Here is a 20,868-nt window from a genome sequence, read left to right on the forward strand (position 1 = left end):
AAATGGATTAATTAAATGTATGAAAAGCTACTTAAATTATGGTGAGAATAATATAACAACCTTTACTGATGCTGGATGGAATTGAACTAACATATTTAAGGTGTAACGATAAGTATTTTGCTGAACTTTTCAAAGAAAGTATAAAACTATATAGAGGTAGGTTTTTCTGGAGGTCTAAAATTGGAGGGGCTTGGCTTTGATCTTTTTTAAGAGCTGTATTTCAAACAAGGCTAAAGAAGTACATTTCAAAACTTTACATCTGCCCTGCTAGTTGTCTTATCTTTACAGACATTGATAATTATTGTACCTTTTGTGAACATAAGAAAATTATAAGAAGTTTCTCACCAATGTTTTGATTATGGAATATCCCATCTTTTTTTGTTTTTTATTTAAAGCTCCTAATTCTGTATACTTGTTTAACCTTAAATATATTATTTGTTAGTATAAGGATAACACTCGAGTAATTGTATTATTCTAGACACAGAATTTTCTTAAATCACTTTTCAAATGTTTTCGTCGTTTGTCTTTTAATATTGTTAACCTGTTTGTATTTTATCCTCTCAACACTGCCGTTGTAAATGTGACAGTTCAGTGCAGGCGCCAGTGTTCGCGGCCACTGTGTATGACAACCCTCTCCACCAATCACTTCACTCACAGCTTCGATTTATCCAATAACAAAACGCGTTGTTAAAATGTGGGCGGAGACTAAAAATACAAATAGTTTCGTCTACCGTACCTTCTACTACATCTACACTGGGAATCCTGGAAAGTTTTATTTAACTAGAAGTGTTCAATACATATGTTTATGCTTTCACAGCGCCAGGACGAAAACATTCAACATTCCCTCCCAAACGTCGCAATGTAGCTTGTTTGCGTTAGAACGATAACGTAAACTAGCCATCTGTTGATACGAGGAGCATTTGTGTTTACATATACCGAGCGTAGCTAGGCTAGCTGCTAGTTTGCCATGCTAATCATAAACGTAACGGTCTGTTGATGGACTAATGTAGTTGTGGGTGTTCTTTACCTTTCAAAACATTCACACAAGTTGGAACTGTTGCAACTCAAAGCTAACCTCAGCAAGTCTAGACAAGTTGTTGATTAGCATGGACTCATCATTAATCTGATGTTTGAGAACCGAAGATGTGGTCTGTTTGAAGGATCTGCTTGACGGAGCTCAGTCTGCACAGTGGGACAGAAACTGAGGTGAGCAGCTAACTGCAGGACACGATCTCACAGCCACACAGTGAACCAGATGTTGACAGCTCGTACAGAGTAAACCTACAGTCATTCATTCATCATATTATTATTATACAAGAAAAGATTAAAAGTAACATTCAATGTGATACATTTAAACTGGTCTGACTCAGAAAAACTGTTTTACAGCAGATTTCTGTTCTGCAGCACATAAGAGACAGAATCACATTACCATTCAACAGCAAACCAAGAAACAAACAGCTACACAAACATTACAAAGGAGAGGATTTACAAGGAGTGGTCAAGATGGTTTATGAAATGTGTCTCCAGTTGTGTCTTTCTATGAAAGTGTTGGGAAAGCTACTTTGAAAGCGTGCAAGATACCAGTTACTTCATACTGACAGAAGTTGAACTGAAACAAAACTTCCTGAGGGAGAAATGTAATTTAGTTAACTAAAGCTAAAACTACTTACTACTAAACTGTAAAAAAATTATCAAATTGACATTCGTGATATGAAATTATAACGAACTATACTATAAGAAAGGTACTGTGAGTGCATGTGAAATAGATCTAGTGATGCGCTCCTGACTTGAGTAGTGTCTTGGAAGTAGAGCGAGTGATGGAGGGGAATTATTGTTTTGGATCAGAAAGTTAAATTTAGATTATTTTGTGGTTCTAATGCTGTATTTGACTCGTTATCCTCTCTTGATTCGTTCTTCGCTAATTTTCCTATGTACACCATCTACAGTCAGTCAGAAGGACATGAGGACAGAGGTGGGTATGAGCAGAAGACTCCAGATAGCTTGACCTTACAAGACCTGCAGACACCTGATGTTCCTCCATCCCAGTGGTGCTGTGTTTGCCAGGAGAGGCCTCTCAGTGGGACGGCTGAGAGACGGGCTGTTGCTGGCAGTCCCAGCCCACCGTCCTCCAACTCTCAGGTGAGAAACAATAAAAAACAGCCATCAAGATATACATCACTTAACACATTGTAATGGTCGTTACCGAGCGCCTTGTTTAGGACTTGAACTCAAAGTTTAAGTCTTGACTTGGGACTTGAGTGCAAAGACTTGAGACTCACTTGTGACTTGGTCCCACCTCTAATGTACATCAGTACCAATAGTGGCAGTCGTGATATTACTACAGTCAGTTTGAAAGGATGTACAATTTATGAGGCAATGTGTTTGTGCAGTAATCTGTATCTCGTAATAAAAAGTAAATAAACAAGGCATTACACACACACACACACACACACACACACACACACACACACACACACACACACACACACACACACACACACACACCTCTCATCTGTGTTCTCCCTTCCTTCTCAGTCTGCCTCCTTCAAGGCCTGGTCAGTAGGGATGGAGTCTTTTTCTACAAGGAGGAAGGGGGAGCTGTGTGCGTCAGGAGAACGCCTGTCTGTCTGTGCAGGATGAACAAATGCAGCTCATCAGCGACCTCGATGCGATGCAGTATGAATTTGCCACCTCCAAGTCGCAGGTATGCCGATCATCCCTGCACAGGTAGTCTGTGTGAATGAAGGTGCTGCAATCTTTAAACGGTGTATCTTGTGCTTCATCTTTGTGTGCTGCTAATGAGGATAGCGTGTAGTCAGAGTTCTTTGTTTCAGTGTTTTGTTGAGACATTAGCAAAAGCTAATGAAATAGTAACAACTATTAAAGATCTGTGATGAGCAGAAACTATAATGGTTACACATGCTGTATGTTTCTTTTTTTAGGTCTGCCTAAGAGGCCCCAGGCTGGGGGTTAAAAACAGTGTAGCAGTCATGAGTGAGCAGATTCATCAGCTTCAAGCAGAGCTGGAGACTCAAGCGACAGAACTAAAGTAACCCCACGACCTCAACTTAGATTACTGTCACTATTTATGTCGTTGTAATTTGGCGATTGGATGCATATTTCTATACACTGAATACTGAATTGGTGTTTAAGGTATAGTATGTACAATGTCCACATTAAACTGCCTAAAAACAACTGCACCTTTTTATTATATATTTAGTTTATATGTGTACCTACATTATTCCAAATATATGAATTTTCGAAAAGATTAATTTTAATAAAGGTAAAGTTCCGTTTCATTTGGTCGCCTGTAATGGAGACGTATCCCCTTTGCACATGGGTCTGCGCTGTGGTTCATAAACTGAATTTCTATCCAGTTTTATCCCCACTTTTACGACACGCTTTTTAGATCTTGGTCTTTTTTAACTCCCATGATCCCACGCTCCTCATAACGCCACCAACTCTTGTTTTTTGTTATTGTTTTGATTGAGGGACCCCTTGTGGCAGCAGATTACATGTGCTATGAGCTGGCAGTCATTCTTATTACTAGGTTGTTTATAGATCTTACAACGTGTCCTTGTCTGTGTTTCTCAGGGCCGCAGAGCTGAGGGCAGACTGTAGCGTGGAAGCAGCAGCTCACAGTGACATTTTGGTGGCGACTCTCACTGAGGAGCTGAGCACGCTCAGAGAAGAGCTGGACACCAAGACAGCACTTTGCAAACGGTAAAACCTTTATCTTGGTTTGGGTTCCACACACAACTTCATTTAATTTCATTACAGATTACAGTTCTAACATTCTGGGTAACAGCATGAACATCAGATTGATCTGCCACAATTCTTTTAGTCTCATAACTGCATTTGCTACCTGTCATATTTACATGTTTAATTGAAGTAAATGAAGTGATGTACTCGGACCTCAGGTTAAAATACACAGATATAAAATGTCTAGTTTACTTTCACAACATGGAGGTATTGTTGTAGTACTTATCTTCTACCTCATCCCTTACAGGGCTGAGCAGCAAAGGAACCAAGCACTTCAAAATGCAGAGAAACTCAAAGAAGCTTTCAAAGATTATAAAGCAACCGTTTCCATTAAACTTAAGAGGGTGAATTACGTTTATTTGAATGATTTTATTATTTAAGTATATCTATATTTTAAATAACTCCTTTTTAGTTGCACATTGATGGCAAATATGCATTTCTTTCATTGTGTTTTGAAGGTGATGGAGAATGAGAGCAAACTAAAAGAGAGTCTTATTGAGTGTGACAGAGAAAAAGAGGAGTTGGAAATGAAGTGCACTGTGTTGGAGCGAGGAAAGGTCGAACACAGCCAAACAATTAGGTATGTGGGATTGATTGATACATTAGGAGGGTTTGTGATGTTTATCATTATCAATCAAATCTTTCAGAAGAAACATCTTTGATTTGCTGGTTAACACGTTTCATCCCCATGGTTGCCTCCCAGCCAGCTGGAGGAGGAGGGGAGGCAAGCCAAGTCTGCAGCTGCTGGTCTCCAGGCTCAGCTGGAGGAGGCCGGACGAAAGGCCTTTCATCTAGAACGGCAGCTTACGGAGCGCAGCACGGAGTTCAGGGAGCTGGCCTCACTGCAGAAGGAGCTGGAAAACCTGCGAACTCTGACCCAGAACCAGGAGCAGAGCATGGCCCAGAGCCACAGAGAGGCCCAGCAGAGCCAGGCAGAGCTGGCCAGCCTGGGCGCCACGCTGGCCCTGCTGCATCTACGAGAGGTGGAGATATGGTCTTTGTTTGCCCAAACCTTGTTTTGGTGCCACAGTGAATGTCTAAAACAAGCCGCCATATTTATCCCTGATATTGCGCAGTGGAGGACGTTACTGTTGTCATTTATTGTTTTTTAATTTCAGGGTGCTGTGGGGACGCTGTGTGTCAGGCCCTGCATGTTTCCCCCAGTGGACTCTTCAGGAACGGTGCACATACTGAAGCTGAAGCCAGGTACGCAGACCCCTTTACATAAGCGGTGCGGTTGTCATGGTTATGACTTTTTAATCTAGTTTTTAGCCCAATTTGTTACCAGACACTTTTTAGTTCTCGGTCGTTTTTAACTTTATATTTTAACTGGATGAAGGATTTTAGTCATCGGACGTCTGTAATTGACCAGGACGTTTTACAGGAAACTGCCTGTTTTTATCCGTTTTACTCATTGGGTCCATTTGTTTTGGAGAGGAGGAGACTTTTGCGGATAATCTGATTCCGGTATAAACCTCCTAAACGATGAACACTGAAGGAAGAAAGTGACTGCAATGACAAACAGTCTTTTATTGTTTGATTGAGAGACCCCTCGTGGCAGAAAATTACATTTAATTTCACAGCAAAGTACAAAAATGGCATTAGAAGGCAGGTAACATAGATACTCTTCTCAAATATATGATATACAGTTAGAGTCATTCCTGTCCTCCCTTCCCTGTCACTCAACCCTTGCAGGTGAAGGCTACCAGCAGCTGCTGCGAGTGCTGCAGTCAATGGAGACTGAGCGCAGCAGACAGAACATTGTGGCCGAGCGGCTCCAGGAGCGTCTGAGCAGAGCCCAGGAGGAGATCTCCTCCCTGCAGAGCTCCATGGCCCAGAGAGCCTCTCACTACCAGAGCCTCCACACGGAGCTGCTGGACCAAGTCAGCCAAGCCACTGACAAAGAGAAAGAGGTAAATGTTCTGAACCATCATCCTCTTCATAACTTCTCCAGATACGTGATGCATCTGTGTATTAGACAGCTATTGGCTTTTGACGTACCTAATCTAGTTTGCCCGGGTTCGTTTGAATCTCAAATTTTAGGGAAGTGCACAGACATCTCCCCCGTCAGCAGAGGAAAGTGACAAACTTTGCACAGATACAAGTCGGTGTAGTTACGGTCAGACGTGTTAGGGGAGGTGAACATTAGAAAAAACATATTTTTAAAGGGAGGGGATCTTTAAACCTTTACACATAACCTCATTTCCTGATTGAAGTAGATGAGCATTCCTTGTCCACTGTCTCACTAGTTGTCAGTCATGGGTTTGTTATTTTTATGTATTTCACAAAAACCTTCTCAGCCATCAAAAGTGAGGAAATGTTCTTTTCAATGTTACCATGTGTAAAAGCTCATTGTTGGTTCTTACCGATTGTTTTTATCTGTATTTCACTTCAGTTGAAAAGAAAAAGTGCACGTGTGGCTTCGCTGGAGAAACAGTTACAGGAGAAAACCTCTGCCTACAGTCAGTCTGCACTGACGAGCACCGAGCTGCACAATCAGCTTCTGGTACCTTTATTTATTTATGCTTCCCATTCTCATGAACGTGATCTCTCAGGAACGCCTTGAGTAAGTTTCTTCCATTTGGGCACAAACGTCCACATTGACTCAAGAAGGAACTGATTAGAATTTTGTGGTTAAAGGTCAAAGGTCACTGTGACCTCACAAAACACATTTCTGGCCATAACCCAAGAATTCTGCTAATTATGACAATTTCACACAAATTTCTAATATGACATTCTGGACAGCCATATAGGTTGGAAGTTTCTTTGATGTTTTTGTCATCTTGTGTATTTTCTCCCTGATAACATCATCAAACACAGACTTGCAGAAGCAAGTTGGGCTCAATTTGTCTTTGAACGCTATCTGCCAAAGGAGTTTTAGTCATGACCTTTTCATGGTCATAATTCATAACACTGAATGTTACTCTAAATCCACCGTTAACACTCACACTTACAGAATCTCGTCATTTCACGTTTTTTCTTTTTCTACTTACAGGAGAAAAGCGGCACACTCCAGCATTACCAGTCACTGATGACCAAAAAGCAAAGAGAGTACCAGCAGTCTTTGGAGAAATGTAAAACATCTCACTCTCAACAATTCACGGAGCAACAGCACAGAATAGAAATGGTGATTTACCCCTACATCTCCGTGTCCCCGCTCTGCCACCACCCTGCTGCTGTTCACTTCATTTATATTCTATTCAACCAAACTTCAGTCAGCTGCAAAGTTGTGTTTATCAATTAATTAACCTAGAAACTGGCTGTGACTATATATCTAGTGATCTTACCAGGAGTAAGTAACAGCACTTTCTCTCTCCTGCAGCTGCAGCTGTCTGTGGAGGAGGCTCGGTGTCGGGTGTTGGAGATGGAGCAGATGCAGAGCTCCCTGCAGAGGGAGCGAGACGAGGCTCAGACAGCTACTCTGCTGCTGCAGAGCTCCTTCAACCAACTCACGCAGGTTAGACTTACAGTCTGTAGGAGCATGTTAGTGCATCTTTCTACCTTCACTGGGTCACAGGAACCATCAACTGTAAGTTAAAGGTACAGCAGCTATAATTTCACCCATGTGTATACTTTTTATACTTTTATTTAATTACAGCAGAGGCAGGTTGAAGTGAGACACAACGAGGAATTGCTGCAGAGTTTCAAAGAGCAGACGGATCAGTCTGCCACCAAGGTTTGTACAAAAACCTGGTTACCAAAGACAAACACGCATAACGTAGATTTCAAGGTCCAGTGTTTAGGATTTAGGGGATCTATGGGCAGAAATGGAATGTAAAGTTCACAACTATGTTTTCATTAGTGTATAAAGAGAAAAGGCCTTAATAGATTCTCTACACGCTTGGAAAGGGAGGGGTGAGCTAGATGCCACTGACACCTACACACTGGACCTTTTTAAGTGTACGACAACATCTGGCAGGATTCATGAATTCCTACATAACCACCAGTATGCACCCTCCATGACTTGTGTTTGTACATCAGGTGTGTGAACTGCAGTCGTCTCTGTCAGCGTGTAGAGAGGAGCTGAACTTCTACCTGCAGCAGATGGAGGAGGTAAAGAAGAACTATGAGAGTGAGCTGCAGAAGCACAAAGACAAGGTACAGTGCTGCATACAATGAGAGATGTTACACACTCGTATCTTTGATCTCCCGCCCTCTTCTATTGTTTATGCAAAGCCCCCTTCTCAGGCTTATCCTCTCCCCTGTTCCTTCCTCGTCAGGTGTCCTCTCTGCAGGAGAAGCTCCACGCTGCCAGGATGGTTTGTCAGAGCTCCAGTGAGCAGAACCTGCAGCTGCAGCTTTCTCTGCAGCAGCAGCAGACCATGCTGACTGAGAGCACTGCTCACATGTCTGAACTGGAGGAGAGTCAGAGCCAGCTGCAGAAACAGGTAAGTGTTGCGGAAGTTAAACTCGCAGTATGTCATTTTCTGCCACTAAAGTTCTCTCAAATCAAAACAATGGACGGCGTGTGGTGGCGTCAGGAAGTAGCAAGGGATCATGGGAATTGTTGTCTTCACCACCATTGCCGTTTTGGTACATGGAGAGGTAGCAGAGCGCCTCTTGCGCACTGCCGAGGTGCCCTTGAGCAAGGCACCGGGTCCCCGAGAGCTGTATAGTAGCTGCCCACTGCTCCTAACACTAGGATAGGTTCAAAGTAGAGTCTACACTTCACTGTGTGCTGTGCTGTGTACATGTGTGAGGATAAAAAGAGGATTAGATTTAAATCCTCCATTTCCATAGCAGTCAGTTTCTCCCGGTTAGTCTCCCCCTCCTCCTCCTCCTCCTCCTCCTCCTCCTCCTCCTCCTCCTCCTCCTCACCTAAACAAACGGAGCAGTTTCTGGTAAAAACACTGAATAAAGCAGTTTTACTTTAAAAATGTGTGTTTCCCTGGTGGACGCAGGGCTACGAGCTAAAGGCTAACGTTTGCTCAACTTGTTTATCTGATTTACTTGAGATCCAGACGTCCGATGACTAAAATCCTTCATCAGATTAAAATATAGAGTTAAAGAAATCTGAAATCGAAAAATGTGGATAAAAAGTCAGTTCATGACAACTTCTGACAGACAACCACAACGCTGACAAATGAAACGGACGGTTACCGATTAAAATGACATTTCTCTGGGTGTGAAACAGCTGGAAACATGTGGGATAATGTAAGTACACGACATGTGTAACACGGGTCTAGTTTTTAATTTCACATATTATACCTTTTGAATTAAACTGATAAACTTCACATGCTGAGATATTTTACTGCACAGAAAGAAATCAGGCATTATCTTTGCACCAATTCAAATGAGCTTTATTAGGAAAAATACAAGAATAGATATTCAAGAGCATTGATTCCTTAAGATACATGTGATGTGTTAAAGTGAAAGCAAATTTGGAGTTGGACCCAATTGATGAAAGTTTATCCCACAAGACGTTTTCACTTAATCAATTACCACAAACCACTTTCCTCATGGTGAACCTGAAGCCTGAGGGTCTGAGGGTCTGAGGGTCTGGCACTGGATTTGGAGAGCTGGTGCGTCATGGCATCAAGAAGTCTCCCTGTCTCTGTGGGTCACACAGCGGTACATGTTGAGCAGCCCTTTAATAATTAAGTTATGAATAATATTTTATAACATTTTGAGTGAAGCAGCTTCTCCAGTTGTCTCGTGTCTGTATCTCGCTCTTCTTCACTCACTCACAATGTTCGCATAATCAATTTACACTTGGTTGGCTTCAGAATGAGTGTTGTCAGTGGGCTTCTCTTGGCATTGAACGGTCTTATCATGGTCCCTCTTATATAAAGTCAGGTTTACTGGGTTTTATGTGGCAATAGAAGAAACTTTGTTTTTAGAATTGCTTGATTCTGACAAGATGATTAATTCCCATAATCTGCAAATCTCAATTGAATTGTACTTAAAGGTATAGTACCGCATTAAAACTAGACCTCTGTTATATATGTTGTTGAGTTGTCTACTCACATTATCCCAAATGTTTTCTACAATTTTCAAACCTAGACAAATCTGTTATTCTAATCAAGGTAACGGTTTGTTTCATTGCGTCGCCTGTACAGAAACGTCTCCACTTTGAAGATGCGTCAGCGTTGTGGTCACGGTCATCAATTGACTTTTTATCCAGTTTTAAGCCACCAGTCATTTTTATGATACCCTTTTAGGTTTTTGGTCGTTATTAACTCTATGTTTTAACTTGATGATGGATTTTAGTCTTCTGACGTCTGTAATTTAAGAGAAACAAGCTGAGCAAACGTTAGCAGTTAGCTCGTAGCCCCTCAATCCTATGTCCACCGAACAGTGTCATTGCTTGAGGGTCTGTTTGAGCGTGGGATTTCTTTTATGGTTCAGCACATTTTAGGAGCTGGTTGTACTTCCTGTCCTTAAAAACAAAGCGAGTACAACAGTCTCTATTCAGTGAGAGAAGCCGTACGAGGACAGTAATGTGGAGCCTCTCTACATGAAGATCTGGGTAATAGACAGATTGCCTATAGGGAGAGACTGTATTTTTCTTTGTTTTGCTTATTGGTCAGGCCTTTACAGAAGAGTATTAGGGCCAGACATAAAGGAGCAGGATTTCTCTTTTGTTTTGCATTTTGAGATTAAAGTTGAAATGTTGCGAATAAATCAAACTACTAGTGTTAGCACATGTACTGAAATTTCAACTTTATTCTCTACATTCCGACTTCATTCCCTTATGCCTGACACTAATACTATTCAGTAGGTCTGCGCAACAAATCAGAATTTTTGTTCCTGGGTTTCTTTATTGTCTTCCTTAATTTCAGTCCCTCTGATCTGTCCACTTTTGTACCGTAGAACAAAAGAATGTGCATGAAACGGACGTCCTGTTTGTCCTCATGCTCTGCTGTCTGCAGGTGTCCAGTCTGGAGCAGCAGCTGGAACGAGCCCGGGCCTCTCTGCAGGCTGAGGGGAGGAACAGAGAGCAGGACGCTCGGGAGAAGGACGAGGACCTGCAGCAGATGAACCAGCAGAACACACAACTGTCCGAGTCTTTCGGGTAAGAAGAACACACAGGGACACACTCACGCACACTCTCAGGAACAATTCAACTTATTTTCCCACACTTGGACTGGTAAGTGTACTTTCCCAGCATTCACTGCAACTCTGTCATGCTGTTTGTAAGGGGCTTTTGTTTGTGAATATGTTTTGACTAAATGTTTTTTGCAAGCATGCTGTTCTTCTTGACCTGCAGAAAAGTCAATCGAATGCCTCAGCAGTCTGTGAGACAGTCTTGTGATTACACCACATCCCATTTGTCTGCAGGGAAGAAGCTGCCCCCCCCCCCCCCCCCCCCACACTGCTTCTATGACCCTTAAATACATAAATTGGGATCTTACTTGTTTGAGACTGAGATAGAAGCCTGATGTATTTGGAGTAATTTCATTCCTCAGTGTTAAAGCTTCAAAGCAAAAAGCATGTGGGTTGTTTAAAGGTGCCATCAGAGGCCTTAGTTAAACTACTCTGACACTTCTGGAGGGACATTCTTCTCTCTGCGATGGGCGCCATGCTCACATTGAGGTGAGGACATGTCGCAGCAACAACAATGCAATGTGCATTCTGCGTGATGCTTTATGTGGCATTTCTTTCCTTCTCTTTATTGCAGCACGTTGTCTAAAAACACATTAGCTTGGTTCATTTCTTTTAATCACTGTACAAACATACTGATGATCGTATTATATTTTTCTCTTTGTGCTTTCTGCAGCCATTTAAAATCAGAGATGACAAAGTGTCGAGGGGAGCTGGTGTCTAAAGACTCGGAGCTGCGGTGTCTGAAGAGGGACGTCAGCGCCAACACTTCTCAGATCAGCCGCATGGACGAAAGCCTGCAGCACTTGAGGAGCCAGCTGGACGCCAAGAGTGACATGGGTATGTTTCAGCAGTGTGGGAGATTTTACTTTCTGTTATTTTTCTTACGTAACGACACCGCTCCGCTTTTTAAGTTGGTCAAACTAAACACATTTTTCCACTGGACAAAAAACCCGCGAACATCTGTCTTTTGTCTCCAGTGGGGAAAGTTACAGTCACCAATCATTTGCAGGACAAATGAACTTACACGCTAATTTATGCCCTTTTTCCAGTGCTATGCTATGATGACGCGGGTTGAAGTGAATATATAATAAATAAAATCAACAGGGATTTGGACAATTATTTAATTATTTTAACCTACTCAGGTTTGAGAGTTTGAAAGAGAGACTGAATAAGTAACGGATATAAAAAAGAAGTAACCACGGTCCTTTAACTAACCACGTTTGTGATGTTGAACATGACACAGCAACAAATAAAGGAGCAGAGAGGCCGACTCGTCTCCTGGCAAAGGGAAGGGAGTTTATCGCTTATTATAGCAGGTTTTCACAGGGTTAAAAATAAATGAATAAATACCTGCATATACGTGCTCATTTTGGTTTACTCGCTCCCAGTGATGGATCTGGAGGAGAAGCTCCATCTCTGTGAGGCCGACAGGCTCAACTGTGTCCAGCGGGTCCAGGTCCTGGAGGGACAGCTGCAGGCGGTGCGGGGAGAGTTGGCCGAGACTCTGGAGCAACTACGGGAACTCCAGGATGTTCTACAAAGAACCCAAACCACCGCAGAGGAGCGGCAAGCCTCGGTGGAGAAACTGACCATCCAACTTAGGTAAGGTTACGCCCTCGTGTGAAATATCCTTCTGCACACAGGAACAAGGGACGAGCCTCAGGTGGAGATGACGTCCGTGTGCTAAAGATCCTCTGCTGGATCGGGCTCATCTGTTTGAAACAATATCCACAGTGTACATGTTCCGTCACAGACACGCACACACATGGAGCCTGTTACTGTCCCTGTCCCCCTTCAAGTCTCACACTTTGAATGTATGTCCTGTGAATGTTGTGGCTAAATCTTTGTTCTCAGATAAAGTAATGATATGATATAATATGAAGTTCTGATTTGTTATATTGAAGTTATTTTCCTTATTATCCAAGGTGGAACTCGTGTGTTCTGTAATTTGCTGTGTTTGGTCTGCTCTAGTTTGTGATGTAATAGTTATTTAAGTTTTAAAACACCACTGAGGTCAGATATAAAAGTGTGTCCATCTGAATTACATACATTGTGTAACACTTCCTGTGTGCAGCTATTGTACATCAAGCACTCACTCATTTGTTAAAGAAAAGAAAGGCATGTTTCAAGTTATTAATCATTAGTCACTCCATCCGTCCCCGTTCAAGTCAATGCTTAGTCATGTTGTAAAGTCTTAAACCAAATCCAAATTACACACCGTTATATCTGACATTCAGTTACTCAGTGCTTTTATTATTATTATTATTATTATTATTATTATTATTATTATTATTATTATTATTATTATTATTATTATTATTATTATTATTATTATTATTATTATTATTATTATTATTATACAAATGTTAATTAGGTATCTGATAAACAATTTGTGTGTGGCTTCACAGTGAGACCCAGAGGGAGTTGGAGGAGAGAACTCACGAGGTCTTAGACATGGACACTGCACTGAAGGAGAGACAGGGGGAGCTCCAACAGAGAGCACAGCTGGTAACACACACACACACACACACACACACACACACACACACACGCAAACGGATTCTTCCGTGTATTTAATTTAATTTGCGGGACACGTTTTTCTGCCATCTTTGTTCATTCTTTTTCTTTTTTTGTGTTTTTCTTTCCTTCCCCGGCTGTCCGGCCCCATCCTCCTCAGCTGGGACATCTGGAAGTTGCCATCAGAGAGCACAAGCAGGAGATGGAGAGGAAGGTGGAGTCTTTGCAGCAGAGCCTGGAGGCCAGAGAGAGAGAGCTGAGAGACACACAGAGGGAGCTCACAGACAGAAACATGAAGGTCAGGAGCACACACTCTCAGCCCTAACAGACCAGGAGAGAGAAACTTTTCTAGTTTGACTTACTGAAAGTTAGAGAACTGCATGTGTAATCAGCAGTATTGATTGACAGCTAGCAGCAATCTGTAATAAATGATAATGATGTCAATGATGAAGTGTTATCTGTAATGTGTAATCTTTGGTTGACATCAAAAGTGCAGCCAGTGTGTGTGTGCTGCTATAAACTGAACGCTGAAGGGAACCACTGAGAAAACAATACAAACCTACAGGATAAAGTTCATTACACTCTTTTGTATCACAGTGTTTTGTGCTGCAAAATGATAAACTATAAAACCCCTTTTTTTAATTAAGGTTTAAAGTTTAAATAAATCAAAAGTCTTTATTGGGAAAGGCACTACATTTATATATATATATATATATATATATATATATATATATATATATATATATATATATATATATATATATATATATATATATAAAATTGTCTCATAGAAATCATTATCTGGTGTCATACAGTTTTGAAAAATTCTCTTTCAGAACCGGCACAGCAAGTAGTGAATTGATAAATGAATTGAGACACTGTGTGTGTTTGTTTATGGTGTCAGGAGTCCCAGGAGCACGATCAGCAGCTGCGTGTGTGTCAGCAAAAACTTCACACTTTACAGAAGAAACTTGAAGAAACTCAACGTCACTGTGAGGCTTTGACCAGAGAGTTAGACGCTGCCAAGCTGCAGACCAGAGACAAGGTTACGTTTATTATTATTAACTTTTATTTTTTGATGTTACGGGTAAAATAAAAGAAGGAATGACTTGTTGAGACGAACATTTTTGCTCCTGTAAATCTGTCATTTATCTGTGGTGTGTGTATGCGGCTTTGCAGGAGGTCCGGCTGCGCGGTGTGGAGGAGGAGCTGGCTCTGAAGGAGGAGAGCTGGCTGCAGTTGGAGGCCGGGCTGCAGTGCACGGTCACCTCTTTGGAGCAGGAGCTGGAGCTGGAGAGGGAGCAGCACAGCAAGGAGGTACAGCAGTTACTGAGGCTTCAACACTGTCATCATCCTGGCTGTAGTGCAGCTTTCAGATGTTCTGGCTCTTGGCTCAGTCTTAATGCCCAGTCACACATACACGTATCACAAATATACAGCAATCACAACTTACCCTTAATTTACACCAGCGTGGTGTACGTTGATATAAATGAAGGGTAAGTTGTGATCGTTTGAAGGACGCAGACGATACGCCGAACACGCCAGACAAACGGCCCTGTCACACAGCTCCGTATGGCAGAAACATGCCGGCGTTTATGAAAAGTCCAAATACGTCCAACTTTTCCACAGCGGTGTTGTAGCTGACGTATACATAACGTATACATAACAAATTATTATACGTATGTCAAACCTATTGAGAGCTTATCACTTACTTGTACAAAACGTATCAGAGCGTCTGGCGGAGCTGGAAAAGTGCCATTTGGTTCACGTCATGCTGATGCTGGAGAACAGAATGTACTCTTGTCGCAGCCTCTCGGCATCCTCTATGCTCTCTGATGCTGGGTTGACGTATTCATCAAGACGTGCTGTGAAGAAGTGAGGATGAGCTACTCACAGTGACCCTATATACAATATACAAACCCCAATAAGCTCCCAAAACGCTAGCTGAACGCTAGCTGTACTGTAGAAACACGTTTAATAAGTTACTGTTGTCAGGGATAAGCTTAACATAGGTTACAAATAGGTTATCCACTCGTTATCAATAAGTTGGCTGTAGGCTATTTTTGGTATACGTTTCCACCACACGGATATGTGTGACAGGGACTTTAGATTCAATGTATGATCTTTGTGATGAGCTTGTGATATCATCATCTGTAACATCATCATGCTATCGCAAGAAAGTGACGTCACTAGATCTAGACACTAGTTTCTCTCTATGGGATTCTTGGTTTTGACCTTTTTAGGTCATCACTGTTGTTCCCTTTTCGCGTCGGATTTCGCTTCTCTTTTTGTCTTTATAAACATTAACAAACACCGTGTGAGTTCCTTTTGTACTTCTCCTATAACCTTATCTCTCCCACACAGCTGATAACGTCTTAATTCCTCCTTATAGTTTTGATAGTACTATAAGTTTACTTCCTTGTTCTGCAGTAACCTTTGAGTTTACCTGATTACATCAAAAGGAGATGGATCCGTAGACCGTATCAAAGAAGTGGACTTAGCCTTCGGGTCTGAAAAGTGAAGCCAATGTGAAAGTGCCTCAGGGGCCATACACATTAAATCCATTGTTGTCAATGTGGATGCGTTCCCAAGCGTCTCTTTGTTGTCATTTTAAGACTATCTTATTCCACTGATATAATGATACTATATGAGCATTATAATTACACCCTTTTTCAAAGAGCAATGTACTACTAATGAATATTCAGAGATTCACATTGGATTGTAAAAAAGAATGAACATATCCTAAATACATTTAAACCAAAACAATAAATAAAATAGGCTCTGTTAACAGAAATGTGCAATGTCTGTGCGATGCTCACGTCTCATAATGGGAGAGAAAACCCTGCTGTTTGTTCTGGATACGTGATGTCCATATATTGCACGATAAGTCGGTAAAGTAATGATCATGACAGGCCTACTTCTCTCCCTAAAAAAATAAGATGGCGACGGCCAAAATGCCAAACCCGAGGATTTCAAAAAAGTAGTCCACAAACCAATAGGTGACATCAAGGTCACTACGTGCACTTCTTTTATAGTCTGTGTGTGGATCATATTCTAATCAGAGCAGCACATCGAGCTGCATATCAGCTCATAAAAACCAAACCTGTCTCCTCTGTCTGTTTCACCCCCCCCCCGCGCAGCTGGAGTCCCTGCAGCAGACTCGAGGCCAGCTCCTCAAAGTCTCCTCCCAGATCTCCTCCACCATGCTCTCCTCCCAGGAGCAGCTCGCCGCTAAACTTCAGCAGAGCCAGAACCAACTCGAGCAAGCCAGAACCCAGCTGGACCAAACTAAGAATGAGTTGGATCGTGCGCGCAACCAAGTCAGTCACCTCCAAACACAGAGAGACCAGACGCAGACGCAGCTCCTTCAGATTAAAACCCAACTGGATCAAAGCAGGATTGTGTATGAGCAGACCCGAGCCCAGAATAGTCTCCTCCATGCCCAGCTGGAGCAGCTCAGCGCCCAGTTAAATCAATCCAGAGTCCAGGCCGCCCAGCTCCAGACGCAGCTGCTGTCCTCCAAGAAGTCCATGGACAGCTCTAGCGAGTCCCTGCTCATCAAGGTACAGTTCTCTACATGTGTGAGTGGGATCAAAGTTGCATTATGGAAGTGTCTCGACATTTCTTTCCAATTTATATATATTTGTAAATAGTTCACACAGGTCCTTGAACTCATCCTTGAAAATGGAGCAAAATATTCATGGGTCATTGAAAGTGTTTCAATTTATATAGTTTGTGCAACAATAGAAAGTTAAAGTTCTTTAGATATTTCTATTTATTTAACGTGAGTAAATAGTCTCGTTCTCCTGTCTGCATGAGTGTCTCCCGCAGTTCGGTCATTTTTGTCACGCGCCACCTGCCTCTAGAAAGTGTGACCTCATTAACCTTGTTACGCGTCTCAAACTATGCTGTGTTGGGTCCTTGAATTGGACTTAATTGAAACTTAGTGTTTGTGTCTTCCTGCAGGAGTCTGAGGTGACCCGTCTCCAAGCCAGGATCTCCAGCCTGGAGCGAGCTGCTGCCCGCCAGCATCATCTGTACAGTCACACACTCTCCCTCCCTGCTCTGCACACATTCACACACTCCCCAGAGAGCTCCTCCTCTGCTCACTCCCCTTCTTCCTCCCCCCAGAAGCTTCAAACAACTCTCCTCTCTTCTCAACACGCTCACTCGCCTCGCCTCCTCTCCCCAACACACACACAAACTTGCTCATCACCCCCTGCTCACACATACCTTCCCCCCGCCTCAGCCCCTCATGTGTCTAACCAAACATGCGACTGGCTTAGCAGCAGTATCGACTCCTCCCTGGATCTTCCTCTGAGCCTGAAGGCCACACTGAGGGAGGCCTTGAGCATGCATCCGTGGGAGTCTTCCTCCCCCTCTGTCTCCTCCTTCCCGGGAACAGTGGACCAAAGCTGGCAGGGCCTCAGCGCCATGGAGGCCACAGCGACCTCTGACCTCTCCTTCAACCCCCTCACATACATGGTGGACAAGCAAGATGACAGAAACCTCAACATGGAAGCTACCTTGATGCCAGAGGGAGACGACGGGCAGACGAGCGAGTCCAGGAGGGAGTCTGTGTCCACTCTGGTGGCTGAGGAAGAAGAGGATATGAGTTCACTGACGGGGATGCTGAGGTTTGTTAATCAGACATTAGCCATGCAGGAGGACCCTTCGTTATGGAGCTCCACAGGGCTGTCACAGAGCGGACACAGACTCGCACTCCAGGTAACGACCCCACCTGTCTGATATATACAAAGATTAGTCCGTTAATCAATCAGTCGATCGACAGAAATGTAATTTGAAACTATTTTGGTAATTGTTTGTTTCAATGAACATCATGGTCCCATTTAGAGTGAAATAGCGTAATAGCGTATGCTTTAGGGCGGGGCTACCTTGTGATTGACAGGTCACTACCACAGTGTTGTCCGTGTTTTCGTCTAAGAACTTTAACCCTTTCACAGTGTTTTCAGTTCATGAAAGTTAATTAGAATGTTTTTTTGCCTAAAAATGTCTTGTTCAGCGTTCGGTTGTACTGGAACTACGGCCAAAAAACAAAGATTAAGACGCCCATAACGCCAAACTCAAGACTTCAAACCAGTGGGTGACGTCACGGTGGCTAATGCCTATGCAGTGACAGACTTGCAGTGTCGAGCCTGGCTGTGGTGAAGGAGAGCAGGCCGGGGCAAAACACAGAGAGCAGAGAAGAACGGATCGGATTTTAATCCGCTTTATTTTAGCGGATTAAAATCGGCCCTGATCGGCCCTGGTACTGTCCTTAAGATTGGCTCTGTACATCCTCCATTTATGTCATTATCAGTTGAATTGAATGTAATTAAACAATATTTTCAGTATTCTCTCTAAAACAATACATATTCATGAGTAAATAAGCAACAATCAAAGTTCAACATAGAAATAAACATACTGAGTTATTATTTATTTAGAGTTTAACACTGAAACTCTAATCTGTCTCCACATTTTCATTAAAGAAATACAGACAGAATTTAATGACGCATCACATAATGACTTTAGTTTAGCTCCACCCGGTTCAAACCAGTGTCGAACTAACTTTAAAATCTTGTGTCCATCACTCATAGCAATGAGCTGTTCTTTAATGTGTACATCAGTATGGTGATGTTTGCAGCTTCGTGTCACTGACGCACGTTTCCGTTTCCCTTTTTAGAGGGACGTCAAGGAGATGTGAAGCTGTGTTGCCAAGGAGACGTCAGAGAGGACAGCTGTTTGCGCTGGTGTCCTCCTCGTGTCCGTGTAATGGACATCTCGTGGTGTGTTATCGAAATCAAGCTGTCAGGGAAAAGATAAATGTTGAGTCTAGAGGACCTCTACGTTCCAGTCTGTGAATGATCTTCTTTCATACAGTATAAATGTAGCATCTTTTTTTCTTACCGATATTTATATATTTTTTACACAATTTGAAATAAGATGGTGAATAAAAGTATTTGTATTTGTCTACCACTGTGAATTCTTCATGTGAACCGTGCGTCCTCTCACATCTGTTTGGATGTTCCCATGCTGCTGCTGACTGTGGGCTCGTGTTGGCAGAACAAGGGGCAGAAGAACTTGAGTCTCAGGAGTCCTGCTGAGTGTACGGCATCACTATCATGAGGTTTACATAACCACAGCATCACGCATGTTTGGCCTCTGGACAGTTTTAGGATGCATGTTTGTTTTTTTCACATTGATTATAACGTAATAATTTTGTTACAGATCTGAGCTTGATAAAATAGTCAGCAGATGTACAATACTGTTAGTAAAAGAAAAAATCTAGGACAAAACGAGATGTGTGGGGGTTACAATGATGGTGGCAGTCCCAATAAAAACTGCCCAGGATCTTAACTGATAATACACGTCATGATTGCACTCAACTCCTTCGGTATACTGTACATGACAACGACTTAGCCATTTCAAAATAGTCCCAAAAAACAATGCATTTAAGTTCCAGCTGCGACTTTACACTGAGTGCACAGAGGGGATCTGTGTTGTGTGTGGAGTATCCGATATTGCATATCACAGAAGAAGGTCGTGTAGGCTCAGATACATTCTTCCCACCTGTCCTTTTCCCGCCGCTCCACTACTTTATCTATATTTTGTTCATTATAGCTCATGAAGTTGTCATAAAAATATGACATATTTTCTTCTCATGTGGATCATTTATTCCTCAATAAGAACCCCAACCAGGTTCTAGTCCAGAGGTAACTTAGTGTCTGTATTGATAAAGTGGCGAGCCTGAAGATAAGCAAAGAAATCTTCCTGTTGAACACAAAATGTAAGTTTGACCATTTCTAAAGGTCCTGTCACACATATCCGTATGACAGAAACGTATGCCGGTGCATACGAAATATCGGCAATACGTTGATATAAATGAAGGGTAAGTTGTGATCGTTTAAAGGACGCAGACGGTACGCCCAACACGCCAGACATACGGCCCTGTCACACAGTTCCGTATGGCAGAAACATGACGTATATGAAAAGTAGCTCGAAATGTGTCAGAGTCCAAATACGTCCAACTTTTCCACAGCGGTGTTGTAGCTGACGTATACATAACGAATACATAACTAATTATTATACGTATGTCAAACCTATTGATAGCGTATCACTTACTTATTTAAAACGTATCAGAGCTGGAAAAGTGCCATCTGGTTCACGTCATGCTGATGCTGGAGAACGGCTAACATGCTGAACGCTAGCTGTACTGTAGAAACACGTTTAATAAGTTACTCCGTCGTCAGGCATCATCTTAACATAGGGTAGGAATAGGTTATCCACTCGTTATCAATAAATAGGCTGTAGGATTCACCGTCAGCCGACGTAGCCTATATCTAATGTTCCTCTAACGTAGTCACGTAGGTATTCACGTAGGTATTTCTGTACTATATTTACGTAGGTAAGGATATGTGTGACAGGGCCTTAAGGACACAAAAACATTATCATCAAACAAATCTGTCACCCTGATAGGATGAGTTTTATTCCTTCAGGCTCTTTTTACTCCTCGGATGAAGTGCTAGTTAAATCTATATGTAT

At 42.3% G+C, this 20,868-nt stretch overlaps 1 protein-coding gene across 1 annotated transcript; it reads left to right on the forward strand.

The window, feature by feature from the left end:
• Nucleotides 1-727: 727 nt before the first annotated feature.
• Nucleotides 728-19,299, forward strand: ccdc18 (coiled-coil domain containing 18). The gene is made up of 26 exons (XM_029454281.1): nucleotides 728-1,206; nucleotides 1,947-2,139; nucleotides 2,536-2,704; nucleotides 2,943-3,049; nucleotides 3,595-3,723; nucleotides 4,010-4,106; nucleotides 4,221-4,342; nucleotides 4,466-4,745; nucleotides 4,881-4,968; nucleotides 5,458-5,675; nucleotides 6,158-6,268; nucleotides 6,758-6,889; nucleotides 7,085-7,219; nucleotides 7,361-7,438; nucleotides 7,744-7,860; nucleotides 7,983-8,150; nucleotides 10,635-10,777; nucleotides 11,483-11,646; nucleotides 12,198-12,411; nucleotides 13,218-13,317; nucleotides 13,487-13,624; nucleotides 14,231-14,371; nucleotides 14,506-14,643; nucleotides 16,467-16,889; nucleotides 17,293-18,054; nucleotides 19,010-19,299. Exons 3-26 carry the CDS (start codon nucleotides 2,645-2,647, stop codon nucleotides 19,028-19,030), a joined length of 4,086 nt encoding a protein of 1,361 aa, XP_029310141.1. The 5' UTR covers nucleotides 728-1,206; nucleotides 1,947-2,139; nucleotides 2,536-2,644; the 3' UTR covers nucleotides 19,031-19,299.
• Nucleotides 19,300-20,868: the final 1,569 nt, after the last annotated feature.

This window comes from Cottoperca gobio, chromosome 17, assembly GCF_900634415.1.
Source record: "Cottoperca gobio chromosome 17, fCotGob3.1, whole genome shotgun sequence".
NCBI lineage: Eukaryota > Metazoa > Chordata > Actinopteri > Perciformes > Bovichtidae > Cottoperca > Cottoperca gobio.

What these genes read in the sequence shown, in the direction of transcription:
- ccdc18 (XM_029454281.1), top strand. Translation starts at nt 2,645, where the DNA reads ATGCAGCTCATCAGCGACCTCGATGCGATGCAGTATGAATTTGCCACC. An exon ending in AACAGCACAGAATAGAAATG is followed by an intron (nt 6,890 to 7,084) that starts GTGATTTACCCC and finishes TCTCTCCTGCAG; the next exon opens with CTGCAGCTGTCTGTGGAGGA. An exon ending in AAACTGACCATCCAACTTAG is followed by an intron (nt 12,412 to 13,217) that starts GTAAGGTTACGC and finishes GTGGCTTCACAG; the next exon opens with TGAGACCCAGAGGGAGTTGG.